This window comes from Aethalodelphis obliquidens, unplaced genomic scaffold (genome assembly GCF_003676395.1).
Source record: "Aethalodelphis obliquidens isolate GAN/ISIS:26980383/991018 unplaced genomic scaffold, ASM367639v1 scaffold53, whole genome shotgun sequence".
Taxonomy (NCBI): domain Eukaryota; kingdom Metazoa; phylum Chordata; class Mammalia; order Artiodactyla; family Delphinidae; genus Aethalodelphis; species Aethalodelphis obliquidens.
In genome coordinates this window covers 4,994,237-5,007,638 of record NW_020837997.1, presented here as the reverse complement: position 1 = coordinate 5,007,638, position 13,402 = coordinate 4,994,237, and the positions used below count along the sequence as shown (strand labels likewise).

At 52.7% G+C, this 13,402-nt stretch overlaps 1 protein-coding gene across 2 annotated transcripts; it reads left to right on the top strand.

The window, feature by feature from the left end:
- The first annotated feature begins 2,420 nt into the window (after positions 1–2,420).
- Positions 2,421–11,326, top strand: FARSA (phenylalanyl-tRNA synthetase subunit alpha). Of its 2 annotated transcripts, none has more exons than XM_027084911.1 (13): positions 2,421–2,606; positions 4,446–4,583; positions 4,670–4,768; positions 4,857–4,975; positions 6,026–6,118; positions 6,204–6,332; positions 6,409–6,524; positions 9,219–9,303; positions 9,415–9,514; positions 9,607–9,775; positions 9,906–9,983; positions 10,146–10,260; positions 10,933–11,326. In XM_027084911.1, exons 1-13 carry the CDS (start codon positions 2,460–2,462, stop codon positions 11,069–11,071), a joined length of 1,527 nt encoding a protein of 508 aa, XP_026940712.1. In that variant the 5' UTR covers positions 2,421–2,459; the 3' UTR covers positions 11,072–11,326. The 2 variants fall into 2 exon arrangements, with proteins under 2 accessions (XP_026940712.1, XP_026940713.1); XM_027084912.1 differs by lacking the exon at positions 10,933–11,326 and adding an exon at positions 10,376–10,471 and having other exon boundaries at positions 2,432–2,606.
- The last annotated feature ends 2,076 nt before the right edge of the window (positions 11,327–13,402 follow it).

Below are 13,402 nucleotides of genomic sequence, written 5' to 3'. Positions count from 1 at the left end.
GGGGGTTCCGTTGGGGAGGGACAAAATGGGACAGATGGTGGGGAAGATAAGGTCTAAGGGAGGTGGCCAGGACCCCTGAGACTAGAGCCTTCTTAGGAAGGCAGAGTCACATGACTGAAAGTAACACACCAGCTCCCTGCCCCTAGGCTGCAGGAAGGAGGCAGGAGAGGTGGGGCTTTCCCAAACTCTGACCAAATTGGCTCTGGACCTGGGAAGTGGAAGTAAACTGCTGAAGGGGGTGGATCTTGGCAAAAGGGTGGGGAGGGGGTGCTTCCCCTCTAGTGGTGGGGACTCGGAAAAGAGAGGAATTAGGAGTCTTGGAGAAGTTGGGGTTCTGCCCCTTCCCCAAGACAGTATCCAGTATTGCCCAACCTGGTCCTCCCCAACGAGGACCCCCCAAGTCTGGGATGACCATTCTAGGCCTTCCACTGACCTTCCCCCCGCCTTCCCGCCCTTCCACCATGTGTCAGGGACACATGGGCTAGGTGCTGCCTGCCAGAGGGTAGACACTATGCCTGTCTTGTTCACCTCACCATTCCCCCCCGCACCCCACAGTGTCTCCTGCAGCACCAGGCACAGAACAGGCTTAAAACCTACTTGACGGGGGACAGAAGCAAGGAAAGAAGGACTCTTGCTGGAATTAAATAAGCAAAAATGGGGAAAGTGCTTTGAAGCTAAGAAGAGACTTTGAGGGATGCATTCTGAATTTTTATCAGGATCTCACTGTAGGTCCAGCATTGGGGGATATTAGTAACCGCATTTACCACGCTCAAATAACAGTTGTGATGGCTAAATGAGTAGGTGCTTAGAACACCTAACACAGAGTCCACACTCAATTTAGTACCAGCAAGTATTGCATGTGTGTGTGGGTACTATTTCACTTAATTCTCACAGTAACCTGGGCTCATATCATTTCCATCCAAGCGAGGAAACTGAGGCACAGAAAGATTAAGTGATTTGGCTGAGGGACAAAAATGGCAGATCTGGGATTAGAACCTACTTGTGCTGTCTAATGTAGTCTCCACTGGCCACATGTGATTATTGCCTTTTGAAATGCAGCGGCTGTGAAGTAAGCTGTAAGTGGAAAATATACATCAGAATTTGAAGACTTAGTGTGAATAAATAAGGTAAAATATTTCACTAGTAGTTTTATATTAAGTGTTGAAATGATAATGTGGACATTTTAGGTTCTATAAATTCTTCAAATTAATTTCACCCCTTTTGTTTTTAACGTTGCTACTAAAATGTGTAAAATTACATTTCTATCTCGAAATATATTTCTTGTTTTGTCTTGGCCAAGCTGCGGCATGCTGACCAGGGATCAAACCCGTGTCCCCTGCAGTGGAATAGCGGAGTCCTAACCACTGGACCACCAGGGAATTCCCAGTATCTTGAATTATATTTCTATAGGACAGCACTGATCTATACTACAAATTATTTTCCTGACATTGGTCTTCTCAGAGCAGGGGTATGGGGAGGAGGGGGCAGGTTCTGGAGTGTTTATAATTTCTGACACTGTCCACCAGCTCCTTGCAGAACCTTGGGCAAGGCATACCACCCTCCAAGCCTCAGTTTTCACATCTGTGAAATGTATATTATATCAGTATCTACATCATACAGTTTTGGGGAAAATGAAGTAAGACACCTGAAGCACTTAGCACTGGGCTGGGCACAGGGGAGAACGTCCATACAGGTTAGCTGCAACCTTGAATATATTATTCAATAATATACTATTATTGAGTCCTTCTCCCCTCTATAAATAGGGTTGGTCCCTACCCAGACTCCCTTTTAAAATTTAAAAGTCGTTGACATCAGGGACTTCCCTGGTGGTGCAATGGTTAGGACTCCGTGCTCCCAATGCAGGGGGCCTGGGTTCGATCCCTGGCCAGGGAACTAGATCCCACATGCATGCCGCAACTAAGGAGCCCTGGAGCCACAACTAAGGAGCCCATGGGCTGCAACCAAGGAGCTGGAGAGCTGCAACTTAAGACCCAGTGCAACCAAATAAATAAATAGATTTTTAAAAGAATAATAGAAAAAATAAAAGTAGTTGACATCAGCAGGATGACTATATCTGGAGTCCACCACCCACAGCCCTCCTGTGGGGGTAAGAAAGAATCCCCAAGGGAGGACTGGTCTGAGGCCGAGAGAGGGGGAAGTCCAAGGTCACACAGCCCCTGCTGGAGAGGCTGGGTGAAGCTTAAAACAATGCTGTGAGTCTGTCTTTGATGGTATTAATTTGACCTCTCTGGTCAACAAGAAACCACCAGTCCAGCCAGTACTGGGTCCCTAACCCCCTCTTAAGTTCAAGTGACACGCTCAAGATGGCGGCACCCGAGCCCTGCAGCATAGTCTGCCACACTCAAGATGACGGTGTACGCCCCCCGGCGCCGGTTCCGGTTCCGGTTCCGGTTGTTCTGGCCGCCGGCAGGCGCACGCCGAGCGCCCTGGGAGCAGTCATGGCAGACGGTCCGGTGGCGGAGGTGCTGCTGCAGCGGCTGGAGGCGGCCGATGGCGGCTTGGACAGCGCTGAACTGGCGGCCGAGCTGGGCGTAGAGCATCAGACCGTGGTGGGCGCCGTGAAGAGCCTGCAGGCGCTGGGTGAGGTGAGCTGGGCCGGTGATGCCGGGCCTCCTCGCTTTTGCACCTGCGGTTCCCTTGCCAGGAGGGCTCTGCCTCCAGGCCAGATTATCTCAGGCCTGGTTAGGAGTAATTGTATGTGTCCCGCCCAGGGTGCGCAGGCGGGGAGTCAGGACCGAGTGAGGGCCCCGGGGTACGGATGTTCCTCATGCAGTAAACGTCCATTGAGGCATGATCAGTGTTGAGGGGGTGGAGAGGAGAATGGTGGACCAGAAAGACGCAGTCGCCGCCTTCACGCAGGCTGCGGTATAATGGATATACTCAAGTGACCGGAGTGATGGAGGAAGCACGGGGCACTCAGAGGTGTTAGCAGACCCAGGCTTGAGGATCAGGGAGAGTATCCCAAAGGAGATGACAGCTGAGTCGGGTTTCTGCATTGAGTAGAAAAGCCATGGCACTTTAAGGAACAGTGGGGTAGGGAGGTGGCACAAGTGGTGAGAGAGACCCAGCAGAGCCAGATTTTGCGAGGCCTTGTAGGTCTTTATCTCACAGGGGTACTGGGGGGCCATGGCAGGAGCTAGAGCCAATGAGATGTGTGTACTGCCTACATCACTCTTGGAAAGGATCGGTGCGGGCAGGACTGGAGGCAAGGGGGCAGTGGCAGAGGCTGGCACATCCCCAAATTACAGGGTATGGTCCCTGGCTGTAGGGAGGCAGCTGGAATGGAGAAGGGATTCAGGTGAAGGAATGAAATAAAGTTCATGGAAATGTAGGGATAGCTCGGATGAAGCCCAGCCTTCTGACTTGGACAAGGGAAGGGTGATGGAGCCAGAGGGGGAGGATGCTGACTGACCCGTGGGTCACCCAGCAGGCTGGATCCATGAGGCTAGGACTCAAAAAACATAGCTGAAAACATCAAACTTACATGATGTGCCCTGCTCTGGCCTCAGATTTATTCCTCATCCAATCTTTGATGTGCCTTTCAGTTGATTACTGTTGGCACTGTTATTATCCCCATATTGCAGATGTGACAACTTCTAAGCACTGGTCAGAATCTTGATCAGTGTCACTAGAAGGAACAGGCAAACCTGGATTTGAAGCCTGAGATCGTCAGTGCAGAAAGGGATTGAAGCTATGGTGTATGGGATGACAGTACCTTGATGGATGTGAAAGTGACATTTGTGTAGGCTACTGAGGGTTAAGTGTTGGCAGTTTAATGGGGTTCATTGTAAGGATGATGACGATGATATTAATGTAGTAGTAGTTATATTTATGCAGCATTTGCTGCATACTAAGCGCTCTGCATCCTTTCTGTGTATTAATTTAGTTACTCAAAACAACTCTCTGAGGTAGAACCCACCACACCCTTCTCTCATGGATAAGAAAATTTGCTCAGGGACGTTAAGCAACTTTCCCAAGGTCACACAGCAAGAGAGGAGCAGAGCTAGGAATTAAAACGAAAGGGGAGCCTAGGGTTCCTGTGTGTAATGTGGGCAGCCTGGGTTCTTCTCTGACGTCTGGCTACACTGAGATGCATGTAAGTGTGGAAATAAATCATTTCACCCGAGACTTTAAAAAAATCTTTCCCAGGTTCAAAAGTGATAGGATTTGTTCTTTGCCAGGCAGGTGATACCCTCAGTACTTTACCTCACCCTGGGAGGTGTGAATCATTTTTGTCATTTTTCCCATGTCACAAAAGATCTACTGAGGCTCAACGAGGCGAGATCACTCTGCTGGGAAGTGGTACAGCTGAGAGGCAAAGCTGGCATCACAGGCTGTTCTTTGACCCGCGTCCCCAGTGCTGCGGCAAGGGGGTGCCTGGACCTGAACCCTGTCCCTGCCCGTGTCCCCCTGTTTTCCTACAGATAATCGAGGCTGAGCTGCGTTCCACCAAGCGCTGGGAGCTTACCGCTGAGGGCGAGGAGATTGCCCGGGAAGGCAGCCATGAGGCCCGGGTGTTTCGCAGCGTCCCCCCAGAGGGCCTGCCCCAGAGCGAGCTCATGGTAGGAGTCTGAGTGGGCAGGGCCTAGGGAGGTGTTGGGATGAGGGCGACCCTTGTGTCCCCCTCACTGCAGCCTTGCTCCCACAGCGACTGCCCAGTGGCAAGGTGGGCTTCAGCAAGGCCATGTCCAACAAGTGGATCCGAGTGGACAAGAGTGCTGCCGACGGGCCCCGGGTGTTCAGAGTGGTGAGTCCCTGCCGGGCGGTAGTTGGACAGGTAGTCGGACAGTTGGGCCCCCTGCCCTCACGGCCCCTCACGCCCATCACTGTGGCAGGTGGATAGCGTGGAGGATGAGGTGCAGCAGCGGCTCCAGCTGGTCCAGGGTGGACAGGCCGAGAAGCTGGGAGAGAAGGAGAGGAGCGAGCTCAGGAAGAGGAAGCTGCTGACTGAAGTGTGAGTGGGTGCCGCCCCCCCGGCTCACACCTGTGTCACCTGCATGGCCCTGGAGCAGAAGGGGAGCCATTCTGCCCACACTGGGCCAGGGTGCTATCAGTCTCCTCCCAGCCTCCCTTCACACTGTGGTTGTCGAGCACGCACGCCAGGCTCATGCCGTGTCAGGGCCTTTGCCTCTGTTGTGCCTTCTGCTGAGAAAGAGCTTCCTGCTCTTCTTCAAAGCAAGTTCTGACATCAAACCTCTGCTCATGTGTCACCTTAGAGAGGCCACCCTGACACCCTTTCCTCCCTTCAAATTCCATAAAAGTTCCTCACTCCTGGCCTCCATCCCTTGTGCCCTGTTGACTTCCTTTACAGTCCTAAGCACCGTCTGAAAGTTTATGACTGCTGGGACCTGGACAGGCTGGGGCTCTGCCCTCACAGAGCTGACGACTCCTTTGAGCAGACATAGCAGTGGCCTAGCAGTTATAAGAACGCAAACTGGGAATTCCCTGGTGGTCCAGTGGTTAGGACTCTGAGCTTCCACCGCAGGAGGCCTGGGTTCGATCCCTGGTTAGGGAACTAATATCCCATGTGCTGCATGGTGTGGCCAAAAGAAAAAAAAAAGACTGGAATGGGGCTGCCTGATTCAAGTCCCAGCTCTGTCATATGCTAGCTGTGTGACCTTGACCAAGTCACCTGATCTGTCCAAGCTTCTGTTTATGCATGTGTAAAATGGCTCCTTTTCACACAGGATTATGGGGTGATTTTATGGAGCAGAGCCTAGTGTGGAGTAAACTCTCTAAACTTGACCTATTATTATCACTCCCAGCTATATGCCTAGTGCCTTGAACAGACCCTGGTACACATTAGGTTCTCAGTGTTTGTTGAGTGAGTAACTGCATGAACATAGGGATGTAGGTCGGGGCCAGCTAAGAGGATTCTGGAGATGGTAAGTGTCAGGAAGGAAATACAGCAGAATGACTTGGTGGGTGACTTTGGGGTCAGCATCAGATGGGAGGTCAAGGGAAACCACTTGGAGGAGGTAACAGCGTTGTCCTCTGGCCTCAGGAACCTGAAGACCTACTGGGTGAGCAAAGGCAGTGCCTTTAGCACCAGCATCTCCAAGCAGGAAACAGAGCTGAGCCCAGAGATGATCTCCAGGTAGGGGGTAGCCCCAGAGCTGGGGGCCGATGGGGGTGTGGTAGGCAGCCCCCACCAGACCCATGTACCCTGCATCTCCCCATAGTGGCTCCTGGCGGGATCGGCCCTTCAAGCCCTACAATTTCTCGGCCCATGGCGTCCTCCCTGACAGCGGCCACCTGCACCCCCTGCTCAAGGTCCGCACCCAGTTCCGGCAGATCTTCCTGGAGATGGGGTAAGCATGGGGCCAGGGGTGGGGCTAGCCCACCTGCTTGGCACAGGCAGGGCAGTCAGGCTGTGTCTCCCACCAGGTTCACCGAGATGCCGACCAACAATTACATTGAGAGCTCCTTCTGGAACTTTGACGCACTCTTCCAGCCCCAGCAGCACCCAGCACGGGACCAGCATGACACCTTCTTCCTGCGAGGTGGGTGGGCCCCGCTGCGCCATCAGAGGTGCCAGGACTGGACAGAACCTTTTGGGGTGGCATACCGTTTTACAGGATAAACTCCATCCTCCTCAGTGTGGCCGACAAACCTGTGTGAGCTGCTATCATCAACTTCTGTTATCTTCTTCCACCTCCCCTCCTGCCCACCTCAGGGCCTTTGCCCGTGCTGTGGCTTCTGCCGAGAACTGTCTTCTCCCAGGTCTTCATGGCAGGCTCTGGCATGAAGCTTCTGTTCACATATCACCTCAGAGAGGCCACCCTGACATGCCCTTGTCCCCCCAAGTTCTAAAAGCTCCTCACTGCTAGTCTTCAACATTGCTTCCCAGTTCTTTCTTTCTTCCACAGTCCTTAGTACTCTCTGAAATTGAATGACTTTCCAAAATGGTTGTTGTTTCCCCCACCAGCAGGGCAGATGAGGCTGTTGGGTGCCTGTTACCTGGCCAGGAGCAGCAGCCCCATTGTCATCATTTCAGCATCCAAAACTTGCTGAGCCATGGGACTTCCCTGGTGGCCCAGTGGTTAGGGCTCTCTGCTTCCACTGCAGGGGGGCGCAGGTTTGATCCCTTGTCAGGGAAGTTCCACATGCCATGTAGTGTGGCCAAAAAAAAGAAAAAAGAAAAAATATATATATATAAAACTTACTGAGCTGTCACTGTCCTAATCTTTCCACCAACTATAGGAAGTAGACTGTTAGCCCTGTTTTGCAAATGAGGAAATTAGGTCTCAGAGAGGGGACATCACTTGCCCAGGGTCGCAGCTTATAGGCGGTGGGGCTGGGATTTGATGTCAGGCTTTTCAGGTGCACTAAAATTGTGTCTCTGGAAGGGACTCATAAGAACTTGCACATTCGTACAGCATAGAGTCTGCACCTATGACTGAGCTCCTGTGTGCCAAAGTCTCTGTGAAACACCTGGGTCACAGCCAGGAATGAGACAGAAATCCTTGCCCTGATGAGGCCCGCATATCCTGGTTGGGTGAGATATGCATTTAATTCTAAGTAAGCTGTAAACCCGGCAATGAAAGATGGCAGTAAATGTGATGGGGGAATTGACGTTATGTTGGTGGGGGAGCACGCTGTCAATTTAAGTTAAAGGCCGCGGGCTTCCCTGGTGGCGCAGTGGTTAAGAATCCGCCTGCCAATGCAGGGGACACGGGTTCGAGCCCTGGTGCGGGAAGATCCCACATGCCTCGGAGCTACTAAGCCCGTGCGCCACGACTACTAAACCTGTGCTCTAGAGCCCACGAGCCACACCTACTGAAGCCCACGTGCTCAGAGCCCGTGCTCCACAACAAGAGAAGCCCGCACACTACAACGAAGAGTAGCCCCCGCTCGCCGCAACTAGAGAAAGCCTGCGCACAGCAATAAGACCCAATGCAGCCAAAAATAAATAAAATAAATAAATTTATTTTAAATTAATTAAATGAAGGCTGCTTGGGACTTCCCTGGTGGCGCAGTGGTTAAGATTCCGCCTGCCAACGCAGGGGACACAGGTTCAATGCCTGGTCTGGGAAGATCCCACATGCCGCTGAGCAACTAAGCCCGTGCGCCACAACTACTGAGCCTGCGCTCTAGAGCTTGCAAGCCACAACTACTGAGCCTGCATGCCACAACTACTGAAGCCCGTGCTCTGCAACAAGAGAAGCCACCGCAATGAGAAGCCCGTGCACCGCAACGAAGAGTAGCCCCCGCTCGCCGCAGCTAGAGAAAGCCCGCCACAGCAATGAAGACGCAACGCAGCCAAAAATAAATTAATTAAAAAAAAAAAGTCTCCGTGCTCCCAATGCAGCGGGCCCGGGTTCGGTCCCTGGTGAGGGAACTAGATCCCACGTGCATGCCGCAACTAAGAGTTCGCATGCTGCAACTAAGGAGCTGGTGAGCCACAACTAAGGGGCACACCTGCCACAACTAAGGAGCATGCCTGCTGCAACCAAGACCCGATGCAACCAAATAAGATAAATAAATTTTTTTTTTTTTTTTTTGCGGTACGCGGGCCTCTCACTGTCATGGCCTCTCCCGTTGTGGAGCACAGGCTCCGGACGCACAGGCTCAGCAGCCATGGCTCATGGGCCCAGCCGCTCCGCGGCATGTGGGATCTTCCCAGACCGGGGCACGAACCCATGTCCCCTGCATCGGCAGGCGGACTCTCAACCACTGTGCCACCAGGGAAGCCCCAATAAAATATTTTTAAAAATAAAATGAAGGCTGCTTAAGCAAAGATGGAAGGAGGTCAGGGAGGGAGCTATGCCTGGGGAAGGAAAGTTCCAGGCAAAGGGAATGGCCAGTGCAAAGGCCCTGAGGCTGGCACATGCCTGGTATGCTCACAGATCAGCAGGGAAGCCCTGTGGCTGGAGGAACTGATCAGTTAGGAGTGGGAGGAGAGAATTCCCCAGCAGTCCAGTGGTTAGGACTCTGCGCTTCACTGCCTAGGGCACAGGTTCGATCCCTGGTTGGGGAACTAAGTCCTGTGCAGGATGGCCAAAAAAAAAAGAGGAAATGGGACCACGGAAGGTTCTGGGCAGAGGAGAGTTGTGACTGACTCAGGTGTTCCCAGGTACCCTCTGGCAGCTGTGGAGGGCGGGGGAGGGAGCTGCCTGTGTCACTATCTGTTTTCAGTGCGGTGGCTATTTGAGAAATGCTCCTTGACTGACCAGATGTTGCTCTGTCCTGCCCAGATCCAGCCCAGGCCCAGCAGCTCCCAATGGACTACGTCCATCGCGTCAAGCGGACCCACTCTCAAGGCGGCTACGGCTCACAGGGGTAAGGCAGGACCCAGGACTTTGGGTCCTGGGCAGGACACCCAGGGGTGTCGGGGGAAAGAGGTTGGGGGCCGTGAGCTGCATCATGGACTTCCTGTATGTCCCTCTGAAGGTACAAATACAACTGGAAACTGGACGAGGCTCGGAAAAACCTACTGCGCACCCACACCACGTCGGCCAGCGCCCGCGCCCTCTACCGCCTGGCCCAGAAGGTGTGGCAGGGCTTGGGCAGCGTTGGAGGGGCCAGGGCTGACATGCTGACCTTCTCACCCATGCCCGGGCTTGGCCTGCCTCTCATCTCCAGAAGCCCTTCACAGCGGCCAAATACTTCTCCATTGATCGTGTGTTCCGGAATGAGACCCTAGATGCCACGCACCTGGCCGAGTTCCACCAGATCGAGGGCGTCGTGGCTGACCACGGCCTCACGCTAGGCCACCTCATGGGCGTCCTGCGGGAGTTCTTCACCAAGCTGGGTGAGCAGGCGGGCTGGGGTGGGCAAGCAGGAGGATGCCTTGGTTGTCAGCCTGACCCTCCCCCTTTGCCCCTCTCCTCCCCCTTTGCCCCACCCCCACCCCCACTCTGTTTGGCTGCCTCCCCACCCAGGTATCACCCAGCTGCGTTTCAAGCCGACCTACAACCCTTACACCGAGCCCAGCATGGAAGTGTTCAGCTACCACCAAGGTCAGGTTGGAACCCAGTACTGGGACAGGGAGGGAGGTCTCAGGCTGCCCATGGCTCAGCCCAGGTCCCCGTCACTGCCAAGCCCACACCCCACCTCCCAAGCTAACTGCCAGGCCCAGTATCACCCACACAAGCCGCCCCATCGTTCTCCTGCCTTCACAGGCCTGAAGAAGTGGGTGGAGGTTGGAAACTCTGGGATCTTCCGCCCCGAGATGCTGCTGCCCATGGGGCTCCCTGAGAATGTGTCAGTCATTGCCTGGGGCCTCTCCCTTGAGCGGTGAGTACCCAAACCACTTAGGGTATTGGCTGCCTTACTCAGGTGGCTTGCCAGGCGTGGGGGCCTGCAGACTTTCAGCTCCATTCATTCGTTCATTCATTTGAGAAACCCTTAGTGAGCACCTGCTGTGTACTGAGTCCTGTGCTGTGATTATGACATACACATCTCTACTTCCATGAAGCCAGGGGTGCTAGTGGAACACAGAGGATGATAATTAGCGAGATAAATAACAAGTAAAGCTTAAAGTATGTCCAAAAGCAGTGTTATAGAGAAAACACAGCAGGGAGGGCTAAGGAGATGTCAGGGAAGGCCTCTCAGAGGAGGTGGCATCTGAGCAAAGACTGAACGTGGGTGAATTGGTAAGCCGTGAGGATATCTGGGGAATGGCGTTCCAGGCAGAGGGAATAGCCAGTGCAAAGGCCCTGAGGCTGGAGCGGGCCTGCTGTGTTTGGAGAACACTAAGAAGGCCAGTGTGGTTGGAGGGAATGAGTGAGTGAAGGTGGAGAATGGGAGGAGATGAGGGTGGGGAGGTGACAGGACAGCTTGAGCAGGGCCTTTTGAGCCCCAGGAAGGACTTGGGCTTTTACTCAAGGAAGGTGATAAGAGAGGTTCTGATCAGAAGAGAGCATGACCTGACCTCGTGTTAAACCATGTCATGTCCCCCCTCCCAAGCCCGACAATGATCAAATACGGCATCAACAATATCCGGGAGCTGGTGGGCCACAAGGTGAACCTGCAGATGGTGTACGACAGTCCCCTGTGCCGCCTAGATGCCGAACGGGGGCCCCCGTCGACACAGGAGGCCGCATGACACGAACCGCCCTGGATAGGCCGCCTTCCCCAAGACCCTGCTGCCCTTTGCATCCCTGCCAGTGACCCCCTTGTACTTACGAGGCCTCTGTGAGGCCAGTCCCCCTGCCCCTGGTATCTCCTCTTCCCCACTGGCCCCAGGGTCCCAGGGACAGGGGAGCGGGTAGCAGGTTCATTCTGTTGTCCACCTGTGAGGGTGGGCCTTGGGGAGCTCTGCAGACCAGCTGCTGGCTAATAAAATGGGCACTTGCCCTCATCTGGTGCCTTTCCTTAGGGGTGGAGGGGTGCTGGAGCCCCGAGTGTGAGGCGTGGTGGGTTGGAGGTCTTGGATCTTCAGGAACCCCTGGCCAGCCTGAGCCAGATCCCACCAGGGAAGACTAGCTCCATCAGGCATTTACTGATTTACCTCCTGGTGCCAGGTCTCTTCTAGGTGAAGGGAACAGAACCCCCTACCCCTGTGGAAGGGGCATTTGGGAAGGGGAGGCCAAGGCGGGCGTCGGGGCCCCAGGAGTCAGCATTCCCACCAACTGGGAGCCAGCATTGGTGGGGTGGGGCGTATAGCAAGCTAAGCTTTTAAAGCTGCCCTTTTTGTTTTTTTAAGAGCAGTTTTAGGTTCATAGCAAAATTGAGTGGAAGGTAAAGGGATTTCCTATAAACCCCCTGCCTTGACACATCATAATGACCCAAAGTCCATAGTTTACATTACAGTTGATTCCCTGTGTTGTATGTAGGTTTGGACAAACGTATGATGACATGTATTCATTCATTATTATGGTATCATAGAGAGTATTTTCACTGCTCTGAAAGTCCTCTGTGCTCCACACATTCACCCCTTTCTCGTCCCCCTAAAACACTACTCTTAAAAAAAAAAAACTCTCAAGGATTTCAAATGAGCCCAGAATAGAGATGAATGAGTAGGATAAAGCTCCGTGAACCCACCACTCACACTGGACAGCGAGCAGCATCTCACACCTGTTTCTATGGGAATATTTCAAAGCCAATCCAAGTCACCACGTCGCTCAGCCCAGATCTTCAGGGGCAGCACGCTTTTGGAAACATAGACAATTTTTTATGTAACCATGAGGCCACTTTTATACCCAGGGCAGTTGGCAGTCAGCTGAGACCATGGGTTTTGCTGGTCCCAGGGCCTGGGGGCACCAATCTTCCAAGGGCTCCTCACTCAAATCTTTTGTTTATTTATAATTAAATAATCCAGGAATACAGAAAAATATTCCTTCATTCAATAAATGTACACCTTTATTTTTTTAGTTTTTTTTATTGAGGTATGGTTGATTAGCAATGCTGTGCCAATCTCTGCTGTACAGTGAAATGACCCAGTTATACACATATAGACATTCTTTTTTAGTTTTTTTTTTTTTTTTTTTTTTTTTTGCGGTACGCGGGCCTCTCACTGTTGCGGCCCCTCCCGTTGCGGAGCGCAGGTTCTGGATGCGCAGGCTCAGCGGCCATGGCTCACGGGCCCAGCCGCTTCGCGGCATGTGGGATCCTCCCGGACCGGGGCACGAACCCGTGTCCCCTGCAACGGCAGGAGGACTCTCAACCACTGCGCCACCAGGGAATCCCACTTTTTTAATATTCTTTTCCAGTATGGTTGATCACAGGATATTCAATATAGCTTCCTGTGCTATACATTAGGACCTTGTTGTCCATTTGTTCTAAATGTAATAGTTTGAAACGTGCATCTCTTAAGTGCCAGCAGTGTTCATGAGCTGAAGACCCAGCAGTGGGCAAAGCTGGCTCAGGTCCCTGCCTTCAGGAGCTGACGTGGGGTGGGGGTGGGGAGGGACCTGGGGAGGCATGAGAGACAGGATGAACAGATAAAGAAATGGGGGAGGGGTAGAAGCCATGTAAAAAGTAAAGGCTGGTGAGGGTGAAGCATGTATAATATGAAGCATAATACAGTAAACACCCAAGAATCCACCCCTAGTTCATTCGAATCTGAGCATAGATTATATTTGCTTTGGATCTTTCACTTTTTAGATCTGTGCGACTAATGGTTTGAAGACCCTATGAGCTTGTCCTAGTTTCTTTTGCCCCCAGCCCACTAAGGTTGCCGCCTCCTGAATTTGGTATTTATTATTCTCATGTGCTTTTAAACTGTTGCTACTTACATGTGTCACTTTAACAAGACACGGTTTCAATTTGCATGTTTTCAAATGTTACACAGACTGTGCACCATAAAAATCATCCTGCATCTTCTGTGTTGCCTTTGTTTTGGTTTGGTGCCAGTGTGTTTGTGTATGCATGCTTAAAAATAAGTCTGAGGGGCTTCCCTGGTGGCTCAGTGGTTGAGAGTCCGCCTGCCGATGCA